At 45.4% G+C, this 27236-nt stretch overlaps 1 protein-coding gene across 2 annotated transcripts in view; it reads left to right on the forward strand.

Moving 5' to 3' along the window:
• The window catches only part of PTPRJ (protein tyrosine phosphatase receptor type J), a 190225-nt gene that overhangs the window by 106930 nt on the left and 56059 nt on the right, over positions 1-27236 (forward strand). For both annotated transcript variants that reach the window (XM_031016019.3, XM_055354944.2), the window contains exons 2-3: positions 22595-22613; positions 25290-25526. In XM_031016019.3, the coding sequence (XP_030871879.2) occupies positions 22595-22613; positions 25290-25526 (256 nt within the window). The remainder of the gene's footprint in view (positions 1-22594; positions 22614-25289; positions 25527-27236) is intronic.

Raw genomic sequence — 27236 nt, forward strand, 5'->3', positions numbered from 1 at the left:
GGAACAGCAGTAAACTTTATGTCCTAAGATTAGTATGGTTGGAAATGCATGTGGCAGTGGTTCCCAAACACTGATGTGCAGATGGAACACAGCCTGTGAAGTTTTCAGCGGTCCTCGTTAAAAAGAGATAAAGGAAAGAGATAAAGGATAAAGTGCTGAGATTCTCGTGAAGCTAAATGAAGCTAAATAATCATCCTTCAATGAGAATATGTCCTTCCTATAGTTTTTGGAGGAAAATATTTCCTTTTGTGAGACAAAAGTGTTAGTAGGTGGTAAGTACTTTTTATTTGGCAAAGTAAAAAGTTGTGGCCCTCTGTCAACCCTTCACATTTTGGTGTGTGTAATGTTTGAAACTACATTGGTCTGTAAAATCCCAAACCCAGGTAGATAAAACCAAGAAGTGACAGGGCTGGAAGGGATCTTAGGAATTAGTTCATAAAGAACTTCAGGCTCAGAGAAGGCATGTGAGTTGCCTAAGGTCACACAGCAAATCTGAAGCAAATCAGGGCTAGAAACCCATAGAGGATGGTCATGAGCACTGGTTTTGAGTCATCCATTTGAACACACCTGTGTTCAGATTCTACCTCTGTTACTTATGAGCTGATTTCTTACCTGGGAAAGTGGGATACCTACCCAAGGGGTTTACGGGAGGATTTAATAAGATGATTTGGATTAGGAAAAACTGACAAATTTCCCCTTCCTTCTTCTCCCTGCCTTCCCTTCACCTGTTAATAAATAGATCCTTGTGAAAGGTCAGTGAGCAGCATCAGCCAGAAGGGCTTTGTTTTCAGCAAGGTCCCTGCATGTATGATTATAATCCTAAGTAATATCAGCTGTTGCTTGCGTTGGTTTCTCAGCTCTCTCTTGGTGATCTCTCTCTAGCTGTTGAATGAGTTCAAAGATCTAGGAAGAGCTTTGAAACCCCTCTAGCAGCGTTTCTGTCTCCAGTCCCAGCACAGGTCTTTGGAGGATGAGATAAAAAGGGTTTTGCCCAGGGTCAAATGCTGTGTACACGCTTGGTAACTCTTCCCTTTCTTGAGATGACATGTCCCCTTCTTGGAGACCCAAGATGATTGACAACAATAACATTCCTTTACAACGTTTTCTTCTCATCTAGAGCACTGGGAGGCTGCCTTTTAACAGAGATATCACAGAGTAGCAAGCATGCAGACATTCTCATGACATCCTGGCAGATATCAAGACCAAAGAACATCCCATGTTCCCTCTTGAAGGCTTGTAATAACTGCCATAAATTATCTTGTGGGAATGGAGTGGCCCTGGCCTAAGCTGTGCTGTACCGGGCTCTCCTGGTGACAGTTTTAGTGGCTGCATATGTTTGCAGAAGAAGGAAGCGTGGTAACTTGGCAAACAGCTCCAAACGCTCCTGGCTTGCTGCCACAGGATTGTCCTTGAGACTTGGGCACAGTGATGTGTGAAAAATGCCCACCTTTGCTCTTGGTGTCCAGTGGGCCTTCTATGGGCCCTCTATAGAGTTCATCACCTGGGGATTCCTGACTCTGGCCAGGTCCTGAGGTCTTTCCATGTTACTCTCCATGTTACTTGAGTATCTGCTTCTTATGGCTCTTATGTTCTGCAGGACGGGTGAGCTAGGTACCCAGGATAGGTCTGTTTGTGCACAAGGCTGTCTCCTTCTCCCCCTCCTTGGTTTCTCTGCTGAGGCTTTGTTGTGCTTGGCTCAGGGTGATGTTAGCAAATGCACTCTCCACCCTGCTGTGCCACATTAAGGAAACGCATGTTGTATTGGCTTCTGCCAAGTCAGCTCACATGCTTTGTTTTAGTGACTCTGTGAAGAGTTCATCATCTATTATTTATTCAGGTAACACACTTCTATCTCCTAATTTCGGTGCTACTCCCATTTTTCATCCCTGGCTAGCGTGCTGTGCGGCCAGGAGGGCTGCCTGTTGTCTTTTAAGAACCACTTTGAACATTTTTGCTTTGGTTATTTATTCATACCAACACGTTGTTGTTAAATGACATGAAATAAAACCCCATTTTAAAAAGAAATTGTAAAAGGAAGCTATGTCCTGTGTGGAAATCATGACAAGCCCAGAAACATGTTACAAAAGCATTAGCCAGGAGCGGTGGCTCACGCCTATAATCCCAGAACTTTGGGAGGCCAAGGTGGGCAGATCACTTGAGACCAAGAGTTTGAGACCAGCCCGGGGAACATGGTGAAGCCCATCTCAACTAAAAATACGAAAACTATCCAGGCATAATGGTGCAGGCCTGTGATCCCAGCTACTCAGGAGGCTGAGGCAGGAAAATTGCTTGAACCCGGGAGGCAGAGGTTACAGTGAGCCGATATTGTGCCACTGTACTCTAGCCTGGGCGACGGAGCGAGACTCCATCTCAAAAAAAAAAAAAAAAACCCACACACAACAAAAAATAAATATTGCCTGTTACCTATCACCTGAGGAGCCCATTGTTAATGGTTGTGTGTCTTTTTAGTCTTTTAAAAAATGTGTTAAAAAATTTAGTTGTCATAGTGTCCATATATAAATTTTTAAGTGGAGTTGATAGATTTCATTTGAAGGGCTGCTGTGTCATAAATGTAAAATGCTTAGCAAGGTGCTTGGCACCTGGAGCTGTTCACAGTAAATGGAAGGAATTTTTATGGAGGGTGTAAGGTAGAGTGGGCTTCTGAGCCAGACTGCTCTGTTCCAGGCCTGGCTCTGCTATATCTGGCTGCTAGAGCCTCGAGCCAGCCATTGAAGTGCAGTGCCTTCGTTTCCCCACCTGTAAAATGGGGGTAATTATCATATACCCCAAAGTGCTGTCATAAAGATTTAATGAAATATCCCATGTAAGATCCTTAGAGCACTGCTGCCGGATGGTCATCTCATAGTAGGTATTGGTTGTTATTATTCAGGAAAATGTTGGAAAACACATTTTTAAACAAAGCTGGTGTTCAGTCCCCTCCCTCCCCCCAACCAAGGAAACTCTCTTTAATTCCCAGTCTGCTGTGTGATTCAGTGCTGGCCTGGGAGCAGCCCTCGAGGGCGGACACAGCACTTGTCCCCTACCCAGCACAGCACCTGCCTGTGTATCCTTAGCTGATGAATGAGGCTCACAGCCCCAGGCGCCCTGCATCCTTCCCTTCTTTCTGGTACCCTCTTTTGTCTCCTCCAAACACTTGCTACTCAGGCTTCAGGGAGGAAGTAGGAAGTAGGAGGTGGTTTCTCCCTCCCAGACCCCCAGCTCACACTGGTCTTGAAGGGCCTGGCATCTGACAGAGCCCGGTGGCTGGTTTTCACGTGTCTCCTGAAGCCACCCCTAAGGAGAAGGCTTCGATGTCATCTTCTGGTCAGAGCCGAGCACAGTGGCCTTCTTCAGAGACAGATCCGTGCAGCAGGATGGCACCTCTGTTGTCCTCCCAGACTAGCAGTAGGTACACGTGGGCTTCGCAGGCTGTTTTCTGCCCTGGAATGCTGCTGTTTTTTACACCCAGCATACCTCAGTGTCAGAGAAGGCTGGTTTGTTTGAAATGGTCAGAATGTCATCAATACCTCATGATGAACATTTTCCCAATTCGCTTAAATTCGAGAGGCCAGGAGTGTACCTTTCCCTTTCCTGAGAAGAGCATGGGCCACTGGCTTTTCCATCTTTGGTTCTCTCGGGTGCCTGTGCCCTGGAGTTGTCCGTCCCCTGGTCCTGCCCGCCTGGTCCTGTGGCCAGCACTCTCCACTGTGAGTCATTCAGGCCCAGTCCTTGTCCTGGTGGTGCATCTGCCTCATGATGTCAAGCATTGTGGGAAAGGCACCCAGCCTGCCCCACTCCAAAGGATGAGTATGGGGAGGTGGTGGTGCTTCTCAAACCCAAGGCTGTTTGTCATACCACATTCCGAAGACTTCAGATGAGGGCATTTAACTGTTTGCCTAGGAGGGGTTCTTCAATCTGCAATCCAGCAAACCCCTCCTTGATGAAAGGCGGAGGGTGTGTGGGCTTTTAGGGAACAGTTGTGCCCCGAGGAGGAAGGCGGGGCAATGTTAGGAGCCTCTGTGCCTTGGAGCTGCAGGCGAGTTGTCTGGTCTTGGGTGATTCCCTTCCTATGTTTGCATCTCAATTTTCCCTCTTGTAAAATGGAGCTGAGAGCATCCCTTATATCACAGGAATGTCATTAGGATTACTTAAGGTGTTGGAATGTTTCCTGGCCTAGGGGAAGAGCTCAGTAGAAGCTTGCTATTGCCCTAATATCATTACTATCCCAGATATGCATTTTCTTGTTATTTCCCTTTAGGCGTTAAGTGTATGAAAGTGTGTGTGTATATTTAAAAGGTCAAAGTAAAATTCTTTAGAACCTTAGGGCAGGATAGCTCTTGTTTAGTTAGGGGTGTTTGGTGACTGCTGGAGAAGTCACCTAGCCAGCTGATCTTACAATTACTGTCTGCTTAAAGGCAGCTCTTGACTTGGCCTTCTCTAGGGGAAAAACATGTAGTTTACGCAACTTTTCTTTTCCCTTTCTGCTCTGGATTTGACCTTTTGTTCCTTCAGGTGATTGAAAAAATTCGGAAAGTCACCTGTTTCCTCAGAATTGCTTTAAGACAAGACTAAGTGAACCAACAAGAATGAAGTCAGCTTTTTGGAAATACCTCCCAAGAGGCCTTGCTCTTTATGCAGGACTGTTATTTCAAAGGATGGTGTCCCCTCCCCAACCATAAGAACGATCCAAACCTGTTTTCTGGGGCCCAGAGTTTGCTGAGGATAGGACTGGGCTGAAGCTTTCGTTGCTGGTCTGTGGGGTAGAGGTAAGCCTCCCCTGTGAAGCTGGTAGGTTACATGCTTTGGCAGCATGAATTATTATTTCTGGAGTCCCCTGGGTGCTGTTTAGAAATGCAGGTAGGTGGCTGGGTGCGGTGGCTCATGCCTGTAATCCCAGCACTTTGGGAGGCCAAGGCAGGCAGATTACTTGAGCTCAGGAGTTCGAGACCAGCCTGGGCAACATAGTGAAACCCCAACTCTACAAAAATACAAAAATTAGCCAGGCATGGTGGTGCATGCCTGTAATCCCAGCTACTCAGTAGGCTGAGGCAAAAGAATTGCTTGAACCTGGGAGGCGGGGGTTGCAGTGAGCCGACATCGCGCCACTGCACTCCAGCCTGGGCCACAGAGCAAGATTCCATCTCAAAAAAAAAAAAAAAAAAAGAAAAAGAAAAAAAGAAATGCAGGTAGGTGCTTCTAGCTACTGCTGTGGGATAGCAAGGTAGTTACCAAACTGATAAGGATAGCATCTTACTTACTGCTGAAAAATTCAGTGTCTTTTTTCTTTTTTTTTGAGACAGAGTCTTGCTCTGTTGCCCAGGCTGGAGTGCAGTGGCGAGATCTTGGCTCATTGCAACTTCTGCCTCCTGGGCTCAAGATATTCTCTTGCCTCAGCCTCCCAAGGAGCTGGGATTATAGGCACTCGCTACCACACCCGGCTAATTTTTGTATTTTTAGTAGAGACAGGGTTTCACCATGTTGGCTAGGCTGGTCTCAAACTCCTGACCTCAGGTGATCCACCCACCTCAGCCTCCCAAAGTGCTGGGATTACAGGCGTGAACTACTGCGCCGGGCTTGAGTTTGACTTTTTGAAAATATTCCGCCTATAAGTGAAGTTGTGCAGTGTTTGTCTTTATGTGTTTAGCATATTTCACTCAGCTTAATGTCCTCCAGGCTCTGATGGGCACTTGGCTTGTTTCCATGTCTTGGCTATTGTGAATAGTGCCGCAATGAACATGGGCAAATTGCCGTGTTGAGTTAAGGAAGCTCTTTTCCAGTTTGAGTTTGCAAATAGCTTTTCATATATGAGCGTTGAATATTATCAAATGCTTTTCTGCATTCACTGAGATGACTTTATGTATTTAAAAAAATCTGATGCTATAATAAATGGCCTATATCTTCTGTTTTTAAACTATTTGTGTATTCCTGGTATAAATCAACTCAGTGTGTTACTCTCGTTTTTATACATAGCTGGATTCGTTTTCACTAATATTTTGTTTGAGATTTTTGCCTCAGTGATCATGTATGTGATTGCTCTGTAACTTTTCATTCACATTTTGTCCTTGTCTGTCTTGGTATCAAAGTTATATTGGCTTCATAGAATGAGGGAAATGTTTATCCTTCTAAAAATATTTAGTAGAGTGGTCTAAGATGAGAGTGTAAGTGAGTAAACTTTCTCAATCAAATATTTTGTGATATGTTTCAGGAATTTCATTAGATGTTTGGTTCAATTTTTAAAACATTTCTTTTTATTATTTAAAACTTTTAGCATTGGTGACCATCCATGTGCTGCTTTTATTGCCAGCTTAACTTGTTTTTATGACATCTTCAGGAAGAAAACCTCTGCTGTCTATTTAATGGAGATGAATTGTTAAACTTTTACCATTTGCAACTATACGTCTCTATGAGTCAGACTTTTATTGATCGTGTACAACTAAATGAAACCCAGAAATGAAGGAAATGTAACAAGCAATTTTATGTATTTTTTGTTTGCTCAAATTGCCTTTATAAAATAGATTGATACTCTATAATAAGTAAATGTTGTGAATTTGGAATTTTCAAATTGAGGCTTACTAATAATGTTATCTATTTTATCCGAGTTTATTTGGGTTTCTTATAAAATGTAATTTCTCAAGAAGATTTTGCTGCCCTAAAAAAAAAAAAGAAAAAGAAAAAGACAAAAAGGGAAGCCACTGGTTGCTAATGGCTCCTGCGGCTCTGACGATCCTCGATGAAGTGTTCTTTGATTAAGTGTCAAGATGAGTGGTGCAGACCTTTGACAGACACATGATTGTGGTTGGAGAAAGCCCAGCATTAACTGCTGACCTTGCCATCTGTGAGCAGGTGTTGAATGAGCTCAGTTCCCTCCCAGCCCTTCTTTTTCCCTGGTGGGTCATTGGCTCCTGAGTAAGATAGATGCATGCAATAGAAGAGCTGTTAATAGCATTTACTCTTTCTTAATCCTTATTAATCCCATTCATATTTCAGTGTCTGAAACTTGGCAGGATGTCAAGAAGCCACAGTGCAAGTAGGGAAATTGAACAGCAAGGACCAAGTACAATGTTCCCCTGATATTTAATTTGCTAAAACATGTAAGAAGAAGAAAGTTCTTACATTGTTAGGTCCCAAAGAGAGTGCCACCAAGCAACCTTGCCAAAACCACCTTGCTGGAGCTTCTTATTATCTTTTTTTAGTGAATGGCAATAAAGTCATTTTGTCAAGCTAACCAAGTACCATAATGAGATCTTTGTGGCATAAATTAACCGAGTGAGGAAATAACTTTGACAGGGGTTGATGTCCAAAATGAAGTGTTGTTTGTCTGATGTCAAGCCTGTGGGGAATTTGAACCTTGCACTCTTTCCTGATAAGACATTAGCCTCTGCATGGGCTTGCTGGCCCAACCTTTTGATTAACTGGACCTATTTTCTTGCAGATCTAATACAAGGATTTGGAGAACCCCAGTAAAATGCTGGAGGGACTTAGACTCTGATCTCTATTGGGATGTGTCAAATTGGAGATTTGGTGGGCTTTTCTGCCATGTTTACTGCGATGGGTGTGTGTATTTGAAGTCTGTATGTGCCCTCTAAGGATGTGTTTGGGGCGCAGAAGTTCTGGGTAACAGAGAGGCTCTCAAACGTTAGATTTTGGATTAGACTTTGGGTCAACTTCAGGGTAGCAAGAGGATGGATACCCGAGAACATGTTTTCTCTGACTTCCTGGCCCCTGTCTTCTAAGTTCTGGGTAGTGATGGGTCTTTGGAGGGGCAGCCCTTTCTGCCATGTGAATCTTTGCCCAGCCCTGAGGGGGTGAGGGCTGGCCAAGGGAGCTGGGCCACGGTGGGAGAGAAGGCTGAGGCTCCTTGAGAAGCATTTGGAGTTTGAGTCAGTTGTGTCTTTTAAAAAAATTACCCATTTTGGACTTGTCTGTGGAAGCAATTAGAGAGATCACAGGACCGTTTCTGATTCCCAATTCTGTCCAGTGTCTATTCAGAAAAATAGAAAACAGTCAACTGGAACAGGGGATTATTTGAGCACACACAGAGTCCTGTTGTCTCAGCAGTGTGCCCTCAGACAATTTGCCTTTTAGTGAAGTTTAAGCCCATGAAAGGAAATAAAAAGTGTTTTATTAGATGGCAAAGAAAGATGGACTGGACTTATGAGACTTTGAGAATTTTTGCTTTTTCTTTGTTAATGCAAACTTTGGAAGAGAGCAACTCTTTCTGTAATGCAATTTATTTGTACAATGTGGTAGTTATTGTTAATAGCTAATAATGATCTTCAACTGGGTAAAATACCATTGTGTGTTTGAGAGGGAGAGAGAGAGAGAAGGGTAGGAGGAGAGGGAGAATATCTTTTGTTCAAAGCCAAATGTTGCTACTTCTGAAGACGAGTGCACCTTATGGGTATAACCAGCTATAATGTTTATCAAACATATACTTTTTTTTTTTTTTTGAGATGGAGTTTTTGCTCTGTCACCCAGGCTGGAGTGCAGTGGCATGATCTCAGCTCACTGCAACCTCCGCCTCCCAGGTTCAAGTGATTTCTCCTGCCTCAGCCTCCCTCGTAGCTGGGATTGCAGGTGCACGCCACCACACCCAGCTAATTTTTGTATTTTTAGTAGAGACAGGGTTTTGCCATGTTGGCCAGGCTGGTCTTGAACTCCTGACCTCAGGTGAGCCACCTACCTTGGCCTCTAAAAGTGCTGGGATTATAGGCATGAGCCACCATGCCCTGCCTCAAGCATCTATTTTGTACAAGAGCTTGCAGAAGTTCTTTCCTGCCACAGCCGTGGTTGGCCACATTGCTCCCCCATGAATATGTGGAAACTGACGCTTCAGGAGAATTGGTGGCTCACCCATGGCATTCAGCTAGTGGGTTATGGGGCAGAGACTCAAACTCAGCCCTGACTCCCACAGCATTGTTCTTTTTCTGTAAATTGCTGACTTACTCAGTTGATCACAGTTCATTGCCGTTTACAGAATTTGTCTGCACCCATTGTGCCTTTTAAGTGTCGATTTTCTTTCCTGAAAGCACACAAAGCAAAGCACGGCTCTGCAGTGTGACCCACCGTGTGCTGTGTGGACAGATGATGCCGGTCAGCAGGCAGGAAAACGATCTGCCAGGCGCTGGGAGTGGGGCAGAGGATTGTTCTTCCTGACCTTGGTATGAAAACCGTGTGGAGTTCTTAGTGAGGAAAATCACTGTTAGCCCAAATTCCTGCGAAGGCCGATGGGATTGTTTTTAAGATTTGTTGGATTGTTGGATTTGTTGAAGGGAGAAGTGGAAGAAGCTATCAGAAGTTTACAGGGCATCAGAGGGAGACACTCCCTTTGGCCACTTTCTCCACCAAAACTATCCTGGTTTTAGCCCAACAGTTTCCCACGCCCGCCCCCACCCCCACAACCTTGTTTGTTTAAAGACCATTAAAGAACGTCTTCAATTTATTCTGGATTGAGTTTTCCTTAAACCAAACCACCCCTCAGTTCACCCCCCAGAGTTGTTCAGGCCCTTCCTGCGGGCTTGTGGCTGTGGCTGCCTCAGATCAGAGCAGACCCTGGGCTGCATCATCCTTCCACATTGTCTCTCTAAAGTACCTGAAGCCAGTAGTTCTCAAACTTTGGAGAGGGTTTTGAGTCACCTCTAGAGCTGATAAAGAACAGAGGCCCAGATTGAAGTTGAATAGTGCTGGGCCTTTGTTTTTACCAAGTTCCCTGGATGGTTCTGCTACCTCCTAGCCTGTGAGAACTATTCCTTTGTGATTTCTTGCCATTGAAATTTTTTCTCACTTTCTTCTTGGCTTGATTGCTCTTCTGTGTTCCTTCTGGCTGTCCAAATCAAATTTAATTTTCACACCCAGACCCTGTCCCTGCTCTCATCCTTCAGCCCACCCTCCTGTTCCCCATCCAGCCAGACCCCCTGCCAGTCAGTTCAAGTGCTGGGGATGGGGTATCGAGTCTCAGGCCAGTCCACAGACATTCCAGCACCTGGTGGTAAGAGGTGAGTGCTGCGTGGACCCACCGAGGAAGGCTCTGGCTGTGCTGGGGGAGGGGAGTTTATGCTCGTCCTCATAGAAGGATGAGCAGGAATTAAGTGGGCAAAGGAGGGAGTGAGGAAGCTCTCACTTTCTAGGTCGTAGGACCAACATGAACCAAGGTAGGGGATGACAGCATGGCTCATTCAGGGAATTTGAGGTATGTTGATACATGGAAAAATGTACCTGAAATGTGAGTCCTGCTTTTGTGACTCACCCTTTCCTTTACATAAGCATTGATTTACATCTGTTGTTTTTTAAAATAGTGTGTATGTTGAAAAGTTCAGAACAAGATCAAGTGGAGACATAAAATGGTAAGATGTGAAAAGTTGTTCTTGCCAAATTAAATGGTTCCACCTGAAGAAATTTTTTTTTTTTTTTGAGATGGAGTCTCACTTTGTTGCATGGGCTGGAGTGTAGTGGCGCGATCTCAGCTCACTGCAACCTCCGCCTCCCGAGTTCAAGCAATTCTCCTGCCTCAGCCTCCCGAGTAGCTGGGACTACAGGCGTACACTGCCATGCCCGGCTAAGTTTTTGTATTTTAGTAGAGACGGGGTTTCACCGTGTTGCCCCAGGCTAGTCTCAAACTCCTGAGCTCAGGCAATCCCCAGCCTCAGCCCCCCAAAGTGCTAGGATTACAGGCATGAGCCACCGCACCCAGCCTGAATTTTTTGTTTTGTTTTGTTTATTTATTTCTTGCTTTTGCTGGCCTTTAAGCAACCCAAGACTAGGGGGCTTTCACTCTGTCCCTAGAGAGCTCAAAGGGCCTGACTTAGGGGACACAGTCAGTGAAGGGGATGAATGAATGAGTTTCAGACCCAGGTGTTCTGGATAAGTCACTTTACCTTTCTGGGCCTTTTTCCTCAACTCCAAACAGAGGATGTCGGTATAGACAATCCCTAGGATCTTGTCCCCTTTATGACTGATCACACAGTTCCACTGCTTGCCCTTGAGGCTTTGGTGTCCACGCATGCCTATTCAGCCTGACCCACAAGAGGCCAGGCCAGCTCTGTTCCAGGCCCTGAAAATCCCATTAAAACTCCACTCACTAGCCAGTTCCCCGGGGGTGCTGAATCAGCATTTAATGGGGAAGGCCACGAGCTAGGCTCTGGTGGGTAGGAAGTGTGTGACTTCTCTTACCTCAACAGTTTCTACTGTAACTAGTGGGATAAGGTAAATCTATGGAAATGCAAGGCTTATGCCAAGGCTCACAGAGTGGGCCAGGCTGCATATGTCCTGGACACCACAGGGCCTGCTTTGAGAAGGCAGCTGTGGTCCCACAGCCTTGACCACCAGGCACCATTCTCTGTTGCCAGTGGACCCACATTTCAAATCATTTTATCTCTTAAATAACCTGTATTCATTTGTTCCTTCCCATGTCTTATCCACCAAAAATCTCCAATTGGAAATTCAGACAAGGATTGAGACCCTGTGTTCTTAAATTGGGTTGATTGAAATCTAGAAATAATGATAGTAATAACAGAGTTATCTTCTCTCGAACATCTGCCTCATGCCTGATGTTATTTCACTTAATTCTCTCAAGGGCTTGAGGAGAGTCCTGCCATAATCCTTCCTTTCAGAGGGGAAGATCGAAATTTAGCTCAGATCTCAAGCTAGTAATCATCAGAACCAGGATATAGAATCAGGACTAGACCACATGGTCCCTGCTCTGAGCTGCTGCGGGTCCATCCCTGTGGCTCTGTCCAGGGTAAATGGATGATTTAGGGGAAGGGTCAGCAAACTATAGCCCATGGGCCAAATGCAGCCACTGCTTGTTTTTGGGTGGCCCAAGAGCCAAGAATAGTTTCCACATTTTTAAATGGGTGGAGAAAAAAAAAAAATCTACAAAGAATAATGTTTCATGACACATGAAAATTACATAAAATACACATTTAATGCTTGTAAGTAAAGTTCTGTTGGAACTCAGCTACAGTCGTTAGTTTACATATCATCGATGGCTGGTTTCGCAGTACAAGGGCACAGTTTAAAGCCTGCCAGGCCTAAAATGTTTACTGTCTGGCCTATTACAGAAGACGTTTGCTGACCCCTGATTTAGGGCATTCATGAGGCTTGATGAGATGTTGAAAATCAGCTGTCTCCTCCTGTCACTCTCTTCTGATTGTGGGTAGGCTCTGGTGCACCAGCTCTCCAGTGATCTCCTATCTGACGCTCAAGAGTTCTTTTTCCATTGCATGGATGTCAAATAAAAGTGTCTGCTTTGTGGCATTTCTGGCTTGAGAGTGCCTGCCCGATGTGATTTGCCAAGGTGCCATTTTATCAAAAGTCTTAGGATGACTGGATGGGTTTGCCTTGAATTTGTTTTGCCTTCGCTGATGGTTGTATTTAGGTTATCATTGAAAGAGGATTGCAGAACAGCAGCAGTTTCCTGTGCTGTCTGGATTGAAGTTGAATAATGCCCTAACTTTTAATTGAAAGGGACTGTTGTAGGCAGGAGACTGTCTAAGAGCTGACCTATCACCACCACCTGAGATGTCTGAGCCCACCCTTGGACTTTCTTGGCGTGTGGGGAAGAGGGGGCCTGGGTCCTGGGCTCCCAGCTAAACTCGGCAGACCCCATTGGCAGGTGTGTGTTGTGGGGGTGATGGAGGCTTTGTGGAGGGCATTGAGCTCCTTGGGTGGAGGTGGGGTGGCTGCCTTGGGGGCTCAGTGCAGCTCTGGCCATGATGGACAGAAGGAGACAAGAATGTAGCTTCTTGTTCTGAGAACTTCAGCCCAAGTTCCTCCTTTCATGCAGCAGAATCCAAGACACTGACTTGCCCCTCTCTGCTGTTGAGGCTTCTGTGTTGCAGAGATACCTTCTGGCCCTGCTTTATCCTAGTGAGGCAGCTCACCTCTCCCGTGTTTCACTGCTCGAACTCTCCTTCCCAAGGCTGTGCTAGTGGTAGTGATGACAATAATAGCTACTATTTATTGTGTGCCCCTTGTATGCTAAGTGCTTCACGTAGATTATATAATTTAATACTTGTCACAACAGTCTTATGAGGTAGATACTGTATATATATTTAAAAAGACTATTTTTAGAGCAGTTTTAGGTTCACAGCAAAATGCAGAGGAAGTTTCACAGAGATATCCCAAGCACCCCTTGCCATTTTCTCTCAGTTATGAAAATGATCAAATGGGCTGGGTGTGGTCCCAGCACTTTGGGAGGCTGAGGCGGGTGGATCACCGGAGGTCAGGAGTTTGAGACCAGCCTAGCCAACATGGTGAAACCCTGTCTCTACCAAATACAAAAAATTAGCTGGGTGTAGTGGCACATGCCTATAGTCCCAGCTATTTGGGAGGCTGAGGCAGGATAATTGTTTGAACCTGGGAGGTGGAGGTTGCAGTGAGCCGAGATTGCGCCATTGCACTACAGCCTAGGCAACAAGAGCAAAACTCTTTCTCAAAAAGAAAAAAAAAAAAGATCAAATAGACTTCCAAGTGCCCATGTCTCAGGTTCAGTACTGATCAGCATTTTACCCACCTTTGCTTCAGCTCCCTCCTGTCATTGCTCATTGCTGAGAGTGGGTAAAGGGCTTTCTCAGGTTCCTGTAGCTGGTAGGATCCCGCTGTCCTCAAAGTTCCTGTACTCAGTGGCTGACGGTGCCAGGTGACTCCCCCTTTTGGGGTCCATGACATTTGCTGCTGTTTCTAAAGCCCCCACTGTGTGCTGCTAATCCCCTCACCAAGCTTGCAGAGTGGATGGTAACTGACAGGTGACAAAATGCAAGAAGTTAGGTCACTGGTCCGGGGACATCCTGCTAATAGGTGGTGGTGCCAGGCTTCAAACCCAGGCCTGACTTCAAGTCCCGCAGCTTCTCTGCCCACCCTGTCTCTGTCCTCCTCACCTCTGTAGTGTGGTGGGACTCGGTGGGGTGGTCGTTTGACTGTGGGAACTTCTGTTTGCAAAGCCTTGGAAGGACCCAGGTGACTGCAGATAGTTACGTGAGAAGCATCTGGGACTGTTGACCTCACTGCTGATCTTCCTCGTGGGCCTGTGATAGGGCTAACCCTTGGCTTTCTGGCCAGAGTGTAGACAGAGACCCGATTAGCATTTTGTGGTCAGTCAGAAGCAGTTTGTGAACCTGGAACTTGGAAGCTGGTGTCCTCCTCTGGGAGGGATGTGGGGCCTGGGGAGCCAGGAAGGCTTGGATTGAATATACAGCCAGCTGGGCAGTGGGGAAGGGAGGATTCTGTGGGGAGCTAGCCCTGAACACAGCAAGCATTTGGTAAATGGTGCCTGTTAGCTGTTTTTATCCGTATTCTAAGGTGGACGAGCGGCGCAGGAGAGAACTGGTAGGATTAATGGAGTGGTTTCATTATTCAGATTTAAGTGCATGCAGCCAGAAGTCTTCAACTGAAGAACTGAAACTCTCTGCCCTGTTTTTTGCTCTTTTTTGGGGGTCGTGGTGGTGGCAATGTGAGGGGCCGGTTCATGAATGAGGAGAAAAGGTAGTGGCAGGCAGAATGGTACATTTTATATTCACATTGTGCACCTTATTCACACCTGACATGGGCCAGAAATCCTCTCCTAAGAGAGACACTTAGAAAGTAAACAGTTTGTTAATCATTTCAACCCGTGGACTTTGGTTGCAAGGTGCATTTTGATCAAGGGTTACAAACACCAATGTCTTCAGGGACATTTGGGGACATAAATAAATGGAATGGACAAAAAGATGGAAAAGCATACTGCCTCTCAGTCTTTTGCATGCTCATGTTTGATAGAGAAAATCAACAGCGTGGGGGCAGTGTTGCTTGGCAACTGCCATTTGTCCTCAGCGTTGGGGTGACATTACTAGGGAATGGCTGTGAACTCCAAGCACTTCCCCCCGGGAAGCGAGGTTGACACTCAGATCCAATTCATGTCTTTAATGTGGCCAAATAAGAAAGCCAGATGTATTTCTGAGAAGCCAAAAAAACAAGATTTAAAAAATGCTATCTCCCTAATTTTTTTTTGAGACAGAGTTTTGCTCTTGTTGCCCAGGCTGGAGGACAGTGGTGCGATCTTGGCTCACTGCAACCTCTGCCTCCCAGGTTCAAGCGATTCTCCTGTGTCAACCTCCCGAGTAGCTAGGATTACAGGCCACCATGCCCAGCTAATTTTTGTATATTTTTTTTTTTCAGTAGAGACGGGGTTTCACCATGTTACAGGCCAGGCTGGTCTTGAACCCCCTTGAACTCAGGTGATCCACCTGCCTCAGCCTCTAAAAGTGCTGGGATTACAAGTGTGAGCCACTGCACCTGGCTTCTATCTCCCTAATTTTTAAATACTTAAGATTTTAAGAAACATCACAGGTCAAGCAATGCATGGCAGTGGGCTAGATTCAGACAGGGGAGCCTCAATTTAGGACCCCCAGATTTATCATACAAGGTGGAGGAAGGGTTCAGATAGGGACTTGGGGATTGCCAACTCTGACCCTCTCTTCAGATGAAGAGATTAGCCCTGTGGAGGAGTCCAGGATTTGTATTTTAGTCTTGGTACTGGGTGTTCTGGGTTGAGTTGCTAGACCATTCTGGGACAAGTTGCTAGACCATTCTGCGACATACTTTCTTCCTCCATAAAGTCAAAGGGTAGGTAGATCACACATTTTTAAAGTGTGCTCCTTGAGGTGTGTCAGGGGTTCCATAAGCATTTGCTTTCAGTTTTATTAAAAGCAACCTGTACTCTCAAATTTGAGTATATTTGAAATTGTAATGAGAGCAATTGCTCAGGATGGAGTGTGGTGGCTCATGCCTGCCCAGCACTTTGGAAACCTGAGGTGGAGGAAACCTTCAGGCCAGGAGTTTGAGACCAGCCTGGGAAGTATAGGGAGACCCCATTTCTACAAAAAACAAAAATATTAGCTGGGCATAGTGGGACATATGTGTAGTTTGAACTACTCGGAAGGCTGAGGCTGGGGGATCGCTTGAGCCCAGGAGTTTAAGGCTGCAGTGAGCTATGATTGTGCCATTGTACTCTGGCCTGGGCCACAGAATGAGATCCTGTCTCAAAAAAACAAAAAACAAAACAAAAACAAATTAAAAAACAAAACAAACCAAAAAAACCAACCAACACATTTGCCCAAATAGTGAATCACATCAAATTTTAAAATTCGCTGGAAACTATCTGCTTCTTAATTTGATTATACATCAATTATGTTCAAAGTAAAAAACAAGGTAATTTGAAACAGCTGCTTTTATCCAGGTGTATACACGGTGTATACATACACAGATATGTATGAAATGTGGAACTCTATACCCGTATGTATGGAGTTCCTCATAAGAGTCTTTTTGAGAAAATAGTTCCATTGCTAAAAATACCCAATGGAAACTTCTGGCCTGGGATTTCCAAGTTCACCCTCATCTGTGCGTCTCAAAGTCCACACAGCCTCACCAAAATAGCCCTTCTGGGTACTTTTTTCTGTGTGCTCTTGGAAGAGACCATCGTGCCTCCAGCTCCCTAAGGGGGAAGATGAACCAGGGGGATCTTTGCAGGGTGGTTGGTTCTCGTTCCTTCCACCGAAGCCTTCCATGGCATTTTTGGGACCTGGAATTGTGAATTATTCTGCCCCTTCCCCACAGTCCCTGATGACAGCATGAAGTTCAGAGAGTTTATTTGCAGATGAGGCAGGGAAGCCGGCCTGTTCTCATCTTGCTGTGCCTGATGCCTTGTGCTTGGGGCACTGTTCACCGTGCTGCCTGCTGGCCTGCTTGTCTCTGCCTTTTGGACGGGAGACAGGCCACCCCACAATGCCACACCTGCCTTCAGGGAAGCTTTCGGGTGTTCCTTGTCTGGCTTCTGGGTTCAGTGGGAGGGCCCACCCAGCCTGTCATTTTAATGATTTACCTTAGAGGAGCCAGTTTTATAGGGAGTTGTTGGATAATCTTCACAGGGCAGATAAATGGGAGAGCAGGAAGAATGATGGCCTTTCAGAGTTGAAATCTGTGCTGCTCCAAATCCCATAAACTGCTATTTGATTTTAAACATTGCTTGAAGCGGTTCACATTTTGGTTAATTACGTCAGTGGGTAAAAATAACTATTGTCATATGGTGTGTGGGCTTGGCTTTAGAAGGATAAAGAGTCTATTGTTACCCATTGTGCTATTCAGTCACTTATTACCCATCCTTAAAAGCCCAACGTGGATAACAGAAAACCTGGAGAGCTTTGTCACTTGCTGAAATCCAGGCTGCCCTGTGAATTTACCCCCAAACACTGCTCCTTTTGAGAAACTTGTACAATCTGCCTTAATTCAGTCAATTCAAATAGGTTGATGGGGGCTGTTCCCAAGGCCCAGGACAGGCAGGGGTTTGTGACCTGCAGCCCTGGAACTGCCTTTGGGTTTCATGGTCTCAGTTGAGACCTGCCCAGGGTTGAACCAGCTTAGTGCTCCCTGGGGGTGGTTAAGGTCAAGGACTTCAGGGTCCGATTGACCTGGGGCCGAATCTTAGACTTACTGGCTGTAAGATGCTTGGTCAGGACCTTAACTTTTCCAAGGCTCGGTGTCTACATCTGGAAAATGGGGATAAACACAGTTCCTCCCTGCTGGGATTATTGTAAGGCTTGAATGAGATGATAAACACAACATCTGACTTGCGACTGGACAGTAGCAAAGGGTTTAGTTAATATTATAATAAGTAGAATGGAACAGCATTAGATTCTCACACACGGTCACTATGTTGTTTTCTCCCATTCTACCCCTGCATATTACCCTGAAGCACCCCCAAGCCTCTCCCTCCCCATCCCCCAAGCTCACCAGGTCCTGGTGCACCCAGATCTTTCACTGCTTTTCTTGCCTGTGAGCTCTTGGGGAGTCAGGACCACGTTAAGCACCCTCTGCATCTTTGGCACCTAACCTGGGGCCTGGGGCCCTGCAGGGCCACAATTAACAGCATGGACAACAGCATGGACGGAGAGGGGCTCAGAGCCTGGAGAGCTCCTAGGGGCTGGAGCAGTCACAGGAAGTCACCAAGTGAATTGAAGGGTGGTGGCTTTGGAGGTTCAGTGAGGCAAGAAGAAGGCTGTTAGTCTGGGAATTAAGGAACCTTGTGTTGTTCGAGTCTCAGGACAACTCAGATATGGGGTCTGTATTGCAGATGCCCCTGCGTCATTTTACGACTGATGAAAACTATGGCTTCACGAGACCCTCAAGTGCCAGAGCTCATGAGTGACAGTGGAAGTTGAACTAACCTCTTAACCACCCTAGTCCATACCTGTCAGGCTGACGGGCTTTCAGTGGTGATGTGATGGGAGCTCTGTGCCGTAGATCGCTGTGTGCTCCTGAGACTCTGCCCGCCTGTCTCCACCCTGCTCTGCCCACTAGGAGGAGGCTGACCTTTATGTTCTTCACCAGTGGGTGCCCTTGGCCTCCAGCTTCCAGTGGGCCAGTCTGGCGAGAGACCCTAGCTGGAGATGAGGGGAGGCAGCCTTGGCCTCTCTCCTTGCCCTTCCTCGCTGCTGCTACCCCAGGATTCTTGCCCATCCCTTACTGGTTTTCCTTAACCCCACCCTCACCCTTGAAAACAGACTCTTTAAAACTCTCCTCACTCACCCTCATTGAGTGTGTCATCTGCTCCAGCTAGGATGTTGGCTAATACCGCATGTTTCAGAAAGAAGAATTCGCAGTTCTATTTATTTTTTTACTGTGGATTGAAGGGAGAGGCAACCAGGTGTATGGATGAAGGAGTAGGGCCTGGCTGTCACCACTGGTGTTCACAAAAGGCCCTCGTTTAAGGCCTCTTATATTCCAAATGAGGGGTTATAGGTTGAGTCATGGTGTTGCTCTAACAGAAGCAAAACCAAAAATACACGGCCGTAGATACAACCCTGTTCTGGTACTTCCTAATTTTGTGTGTACATGTGTGCACCTGGAGCTTCAAGAAATGAAAATGGAAATGGCCTGAGTGTTTCTCAGCCCTAGGATGAGGCTGTTTCTGTGATTTAGGGCTGGAGGTTGTGAGGACTTGGTTTACAATATGCACAGTACAGAAGCGGGGAAGTCAAGGTGTGCTGGGCAAGGAAACGTCTTTATGTGACCCACAAAGAATGAAGCAGAGGGAAGAACCAGAAGTTATTCTGGTTTGCAGACTGGGAGACAGGTTTAATGACACAGTCATGTCAGAGAGAGGGGAAGAGGAGAATACGTAGGGGGTCTGTTTTGATGTGTATGTACATGTAGGATTTTCATGTAGAGGAGTTGGGGAAAATTTTAGAAGTTTTAGGTGTAAATGCAGCTGGTAAGATCCTTATGACTTAGTTTCTTTTTTTCTTCTTTTCTTTTCTTTCTTTTTTTTCTTTTTTTTTCTTTTTTTTAAGACAGAGTCTCACTCTGTTGCCCAGGCTGGAGTGCAGTGGCACGATCTCAGCTCACTGCAACCTCCGTCTCCCCAGTTCAAGCGATTCTCCTGCCTCAGCCTCCCAGAGTGCTGGGATTACAGGTGCATGCAACCACACCTGGCTAATTTTTGTATTTTTAGTAGAGTTGGGGTTTCACCGTGTTGGCCAGGCTGGTCTGGAACTCCTGACCTCAGGTGATCCACCTGCCTTGGCCTCACAAAGTGCTGGGATTACAAGTGTGAGCCACTGCTCCCGGCCTTAGTTTTTGAGTGGGAAGAATCTAGTGTTCAGAGTGGACCACTGATGTCATAGCTGCAGGTTTGGCTGAATTGGGATGGTGCAGAAAGCCGTGTTAACCATTTCTTTTTCTCTGAGGCCTGGAGGAGGATCCTTGTGACTGGAACCACAGTTGGGACTGGCAGTGGTTTTTCCTGCTGGCAAGGAAAAAAAAAAAAAGAGAAAAGAAAGAGTTCGACTTATCAGCACAAACAAAGGAGGATGTGAAACTAGAACCATCTCTAGGGCAGTTCTAGCAATGAACAAGGCTGGAAGGCTCACCGGCGAGGGGTTTCCCCTCAGGAAAGGGGACAGAGAAGCTTCCACCTCCTGGGTAGCATTGGGTGTTCCTGGGCACATCTGGGTGACTAATGGGTTTTCTGCCACACAACTGGGGTATATAGGGAAGTCTTTGGCCAGAACTGTGGGCCGTACTGCATTCTTCCCGTGTCTGTCACTGCTGAGTCGTGAGCTTGATCTCTTTTCTTAGTGTTTGCTCCTTTTGTCCAGCTATGGGGGCCAGCAGAAGCTTTGGGTCATCTGTACTAGTGACTTTGCTGTGAAGATGTAAGGGAGAGTGGTTGAGGTCAAGATCTGGGTTCTGGTTCTTGTGCCTCCTCTCTGGCTGTGTGTCCTTCAACAAGCTGCTTACTGTCTCTGGGCCTCCATGCCCTCTGCAACTGGGTTGTTGGTCTATTTAAATACTTGGAGAAAAAAGCTGGGCATGGTGGCTCATGCCTGTAATCCCAGCACTTTGGGAAGCCGAGGTGGGAGGATTGCTTGAGCCCAGGAGCTTCTGACCAATCTGGGCAACAAAGTGAGATGCTGTCCCCATACAGAAATAAAAAAATTAGCTGGGCATGGTGGTGCATGCCTGTAGTCCCAGCTACTTGGGAGGCTTAGGTGAGAGGATCGCTTGAGCATGTGGGATCAAGGATGCAGTGAGCTGTGATTGCACCACTGCACTCCAGCCTGTGACAGAGTGAGACCTTGTCTCTTAAGAAAAAAATTATTCAAAAAATACTTTGGAAAACAATGCTGGGGAGAGTATGAGCTTCAGATTACACATTGGTTTCTATCAGGAGGATCTGAGCCTCGGTGGTGTTACCTGTAAAATGGGGATAAAAATACCTCACAGGGTTGCAGTGAAGATGTAAGGATGATGATGATGACAACAGCAGCTCAAATAGATCATTTAACTTAATTCTCGCCAAAGCAAGGCAGATACAAAGATAATCCTGTTGGCAGATACAGACAGGGAGGGACGGAGAGGTTAATTAAGCAAGCTACCTGCCCGCAGTTACGTGGCCAGAAGCAGTGGCACTGAACGACTTCCTTCAGGCGGTCTGAGTCCAGGTCCCAGCTCTTAGCCATCACTCCATGGTTCTGTGCTGAGACAAGGGATGTAGAAAGCCCAGCACAGTGTCTGTTACATAGTAGGTGCTTAGTAAGTTAGAGTTCCTTTTTATCCTCAGAATGCGTTTGCAAATATAGCCTCCCACAGTGCTTTTACTTTACTTTTTTGCCCTTACTGGGCAAAAAAATGTTTGCTGCCCTGTGCGACTTGCCTAGCTATTGACTTCTCTTTTTTCTGCCTCTCTCCTATGATCCATCCTAGACTGTGGATTGAGGCTCAGCCTAGATTAAAGGGCAGGGGCTGGAGGAGGAAGATGAGCTGAAAAAGGGTAGGCCTGAGACGCGAAGGAGTTGATGGTAGGGTGGAAGGTGGGAATGGGAAGTTTGAGAGTTGGAGGACCTGGGGGCAAGACTTTCCCCCTCTGGGCTCGTTCTTTCCTTCCTGTGCCGTTTATTGAGTGCCTACTGGGTCCACCATTCTAGGCATGGGGCACAGACCAGATCTCTGTTCTCATGGAGCACACAGTGTGGTTGGAGGAGTCAGTGATGGACAGAGAGTGAGGGGTGTTGGTTTCCATGGCTGCTCGGAGAAGGACTTGCTGAGGAGGTGGCGTTTTGGGCAGGCCATGAAAAGGTCTGGGCAGAGTGTGTTTGTGGGAGGGAATAAATATGTAAAGGCTCTAGGGGAGAATCAGTTTCGAGAATGTGAGGGGGCAGTGAGACCAGAGGGGCTGGTGGGCTGTGGCTGAGTTTGAATTTTATTCTAAGTGTCATGGAAAGTAGGAGGACGGTTTTTTCCACCAGGGTCCTTTTTGATTATTTTATTCTTCGTGACGATCCTACTTAAAAAAAAAAAAAAATCTTATTCACCAAAAAGGTGTGTTTGTGAAACAATAGAGTGTACAACCTTGAATCACTTTAGATTTTTAAAGTATAGGGAAACAATTATGGATCACAATGAATATCCTTGAGGGCTGCTCCCCTCCCCAGCTGACACTGTCAGCTAAACCTTTAAGGCCTCTTGTGTGTCAAGCATTAATTCTTCCCAAAGCTGCTTGACATGTGATTAAAAAATTTTACTGCCACCTACTGATGGAAAGAAGAAGATGAATTTTTGTACAATGAAAATCCCAAACCCAGTGGATTTCTGGTTTCCACTGTGCTGTCAGGACTGGGAAATGGGTCTGGGGAAGGGGTGTGCTGGGCTTGGTATCCCCCCCACCCAACCCCCTTTTTTTGGCCCTGACAATCTGGTCTCTGCTTCTGTGTCCTGCTTCAGCTCATCGCACAGTGGGTGGAGGGAGGTGCTGACCTGGGGAGTTGCTCTGGGGAGAGGGCTGGAGGTGGGGAGATGTGTCTGGGGAGAAACACTGGGCACTGGGAGTCAGCAGCCGCCAGCCCCCACATAACCCAGTTAATCCTTTGTAATTGACCCCGAGGTTGCAATGATTCCCTGTGTTTAATGTCCCAAGACGGCCTAACCCTGACCAGCAGACCTTTGCTTAATGTGCTTCTTACCACCCCACCCCCATTATTAAATCCTCAACTGCTTTATTTCTGATTTGCATTTTCCATGGCTGAATGAATCTGCTGACTTCCGTTTTCTTTTTCTGTTTCAGATCCTGTGCGCAGGTGGCAGTGAGTACCCTTTTCCTCTATATTCTTGTGTTGTTCGCTACTGCCCCCTAATGGACACACAGCAACATTAACAGCAATGTGAAATGCTAATTTATTAAAACCTGCTCGGTTTCCAATTTTTCTTTTTCTTTTCTTTTTTTTTTGAGTTGGAGCCTCGCTCTGTAGCCCAGGCTGGAGTGCAGTGGTGCCATCTCGGCTCACTGCAACCTCCGCCTCCCGGGTTCAAGTGATTCTCCTGCCTCAGCCTAGCAAGTAGCTGGGATTACAGGCACGTGCCACCATGTCCGGCTAATTTTTTGTATTTTTAGTAGAGACGGGGCTTCCCCGTGTTGGTCTTGAACTCCTGACCTCAGGTGATCCGCCCGCCTTGGCCTCCCAAAGCGCTGGGATTACAGGCACGAGCCACCACGCCCGGCCCCAATTTTTCTTTAGAAGTAGGAGTGAGGGTGGAAACAACAAATGAAAGAAAAAATTTTGATTGTGCAATCATGATGAAAATTTATATTTTCTGTAATTTTTTTCTAGCCTCATCTGTGGGCGATTCAACTTAGTTGAAATTGTAATACATTATTTGTATATTGTTTATGTGCTGTTATCCTTTAAGTATTTTCTTGTGTTGCTACATTGCCCTTTTGTTGCTACATTGCTACCTTTAAAGAATGGGGTGGAAGGTCGGCATAACCTTTGGAAAATGAGACCTGGACTCCCACATGTTTTGCTTTCCATGCACAGGGCTGAGTCCCAACTGCTGACAGTGCTGGTTCATTCCCTGGTAATAAAATGAGAAAAATGAGGATATGACTAGAAGTTTTTTAAAGAAGCTTAAATATATTCAGTTGAAAGCACCATCCATCCCGGGATTATGTCCTTACTAATTTTTTGGTCATAGAACATTTCTATAAGAATTGAAGGCCGGGCCTGGTGGCTCATGCCTGTAATCCCAGCACTTTGGGAGGCTGAGGCAGGTGGATCACCTGAATTCAGGAGTTCGAGACCAGCCTGGCCAACATGGTGAAACACCATCTGTACTAAAAATACCAAAAAATTAGCCAGGTGTGGTGGCGTGCACCAGTAATCCCGGCTACTTGGGAGGCTGAGGCAGGAGAATCGCTTGAGCCTGGGAGGTGGAGGCTGCAGTGAGCCGAGATCACTCCATTGCACTCCAGCCTGGGCAACAAGAGTGAAACTCCATCTCAAAAAAAAAAAAAAAAAAAAAAAATTAAAAATAATAGTAGTTGGTAGTTTTAAAAAAAATGTACCTTTTAGGAAAAAAAAAAAAAAAAACGTGGTTTTTGTTTCTCCCCAAAATGTGGGAACTTTTTTTTTCCTGATTGGTAAAATCTCAGTTTGTGAGATAAAATAATTAGATTGTACTCATGGAAGCATACATGGGCAGATCTTGCTGAAATCTTCTAATAAAGCAAATCTCAATTAATAATGGTAATTAGAGCCTGTGCAAACAATGGGAAGAGTACTGCCGTTGGTTTTTCTTCCTGTTAATTAGTTTAATAAATAAACTGGTGGGTACCTTGTACAGGCTTGAATCACTGCTGCAGAAGAACACTTCTATGCAAACATCTACCGTAGATAGTAGAATGTTGGCCAGGGCTCAGTTGCGGGAAGCAGAAATCATGAGCTATTTTAACTGAAAGGATTTACCCTGGGAAGTGAGAGTTTACAGAGTCATTGGAAGGGCCGCTGTATTAGTTTGCCAGGGCTGCTATAATAAGATCAAGGTCTTGGGGGTTAGGACTTTAACATATGAATTTGGGGGTGGCGGAGCACAAGTCAGCTCATAACAGCTGGGGAGGAGGCTTTAGGCCTGGCCCTGAGAAATGACTCCCAGACTAAGGCTGCAGAACTGACCCCCTAGAGAGTCGCCACCTTGGTCACAGACAGCAGAGAGGGAGGAATCAGGAAGTCCCTGCTGTAGTTGCTGGATCCAGCGGTGAATGTTCTGAGCTGTGATCCTGGGATCAGGAAGCTGCAGCCACTGCCACAGTGTTGGTTCTAGAGCCAGGCATCATGAGATCCAGTCATCTCATCCACACTACAGCTATAAGAAGGAGGAAGGGCAGAAGGTTGTGCTCCACCCTTTAAGGACACTTGCTAGAAGTCAGACAGAACGTCTGGTCACACTCTGTTTGACAGAACTTAGTCACATGCAACATCTAGCTGCATGGGAGGCTGGGAAATGTGGTCTTTGTTCCCAACAGCCATGCATATACAGGGCCAAAAATCACCAGGAGTATGATGAAGGGAAAATGGGGGAATGGAGTTTGGGGGTCAAGAGTGGTCTCTGCTGCACCTCCCTGAACAGAGACTCTAGGAGACTAGTAATGAATTCAAGATAAAGCAGCCAGTGTGGCCAAGGTTCTCCTCCAGTGCCTGAGCTCTTGGCCATAGGAGCTCACGCCTCCTCTCCTTTCCTGTGAATGACTGTGTGCAGTGTAAGCATGGAGCTTCTGCACTCTCGTGGCCAGGTACTCTCCATGTGGCCAGAAACGGCAGTTTCTGAGGGGCTCCTGTTGTAGGTGATGATACAAAGAAGAGAAAGAGAGGGATCAGTTTTCCCAAGTGTGCATTTCATTTCAGTGTAAATATTTTGTGAGGTGGGGCATCCCTGTCTCCTGGAGAAATATATTTTTAATCTAATTGTTTACTTTCTTTGCACAGCCCCTAGTCCAATTCCTGACCCTTCAGTAGCAACTGTTGCCACAGGGGAAAATGGCATAACGCAGATCAGCAGTACAGCAGAATCCTTTCATAAACAGAATGGAACTGGAACACCTCAGGTGGAAACAAACACCAGTGAGGATGGTGAAAGCTCTGGAGCCAGCGATAGTTTAAGAACACCTGAACAAGGATCTAATGGGACTGATGGGGCATCTCAAAAAGCTCCCAGTAGCACTGGTAAGCATAGGCTTCTCTGCCAGTCATGTTTCTTAAAGGAAATCGGTATAATTTATAAATGTCATGTTTTCCAAATACTGTTCTTCTTTTAATTACCTAAGAAAATCTTTTTAAAAATTTTTATAATGATAGTAATGCATATTCATTATATAAAACATAGACAAGAAAAGAATAACAAGTAAATCATTAACTGGAGATAACCACTGATCACTTGATATACAAGTTTTATAATTTTAAGATATATGCATGCCTGTGTGCATGTGTATATACGTATATATGTTTTATTTTGTTTTACAAATATCAAGGTCATCCTTTACATGTAGCTTCTCACCAATATATTACAAATATTCTTCCCTGTTAGTATATACATTTCTACAGGACAGTTTTAATACCTGCCTGGCATTCTATTTTCTAAATCAGGGTTGGCAGATAATAATGGTCCTTGGGCCAAATATAGATCACTTTCTGTTTTTGTAAGTAAAGTTTTATTGAGTCTGCCTATGGCTGCTTTCATGCTAGAATTGAGTAGTGGCAGTGGAGAATTTGTGGCTTGTAAAGCCTGAAATATTTATTCTGTGGCCCTTACAGAAAAACATTGCTGATACCTGGGTTAGATCATTGATTCTAAAACTGTGGTTCAGAGATCTCTAGGGGTCTCCTAGATTCTTTCAAGGTATTTCTGGGTATTGTTTTCATAATACTACTAACATGTTATTTGGCTTCTTTACTCTCATTTTATCATGAGTGTATAGTGGAGTCTTGCAGATTCTGTATGATTTGGGATGACACTGTCACTCTTACAGCTAATGGAATGTATGCTTTCATATTGTTTAAAAAACTTTATCTTTTTTATTTCTAATACAGTATGGTAAATATTAATCAATATAACCCATATAAACAAAAATTCTCCGGGAGCCTTAATAATTTTTAAGAAGTTAAAAGGGCCCTGAGACCACAGTGTTTAAGAATTACTTGTCTAAAAGCGTTGTAAATTATTTAACTACTCCCCTGTTGTTGGGAAGGTAGATTATTTATTTATAATTTTTCATAAAAAACATTGTGATACAATAGTTTTGTTAGTTCTAGAAGTATTGATAAAATCACATACACAGTTAAAATAAGTCATTGAATTATTTCTAGGGTAATATGAGAAACTTAGAAATTCCTAAGGGGCTGGGCACAGTGGCTCATGCCTGTAATCCCAGCACTTTGGGAGGCTAAGGCGGGTGATCACCTGAGGTCAGGAGTTCAAGGCCAGCCTGGCCAACATGGCAAAACCCCATCTCTGTTAAAAATACAAAAATTAGCCGGGTGTGGTCATGCATGCCTGTAATCCCAGCTACTCGGGAGGCTGAGGCAGGAGAATTGCTTGAACCCAGGAGGCAGAGGTTGCAGTGAGTGGAGATGGTGCCACTGCACTCCCGACAGAGTGAGACTCTGTCTCAAAAAAAAAAAAAAAAAAAAAAAAAGAAAAATTCCTAGCAAGCTTATGTTAATTATTGTTACAAAAATTTCGGCTTAGAGGTTGGGATCATACCAGATGGTCTTCCCAGAAATCTCCGGACAGGCTTACTGTTGAAGGGCATTTCCAGAGGAAGCCAATCTACAATGATTGGAATAAGAACCTACTTCTTCAAATGTACAGACATCAACACAGAGTCACAAGGATCAAGAATAATCAGGGAAACGTGATATTACCAGAGAAACAAA

Source organism: Gorilla gorilla, chromosome 9, assembly GCF_029281585.2.
Source record: "Gorilla gorilla gorilla isolate KB3781 chromosome 9, NHGRI_mGorGor1-v2.1_pri, whole genome shotgun sequence".
Classification (NCBI taxonomy): domain Eukaryota; kingdom Metazoa; phylum Chordata; class Mammalia; order Primates; family Hominidae; genus Gorilla; species Gorilla gorilla.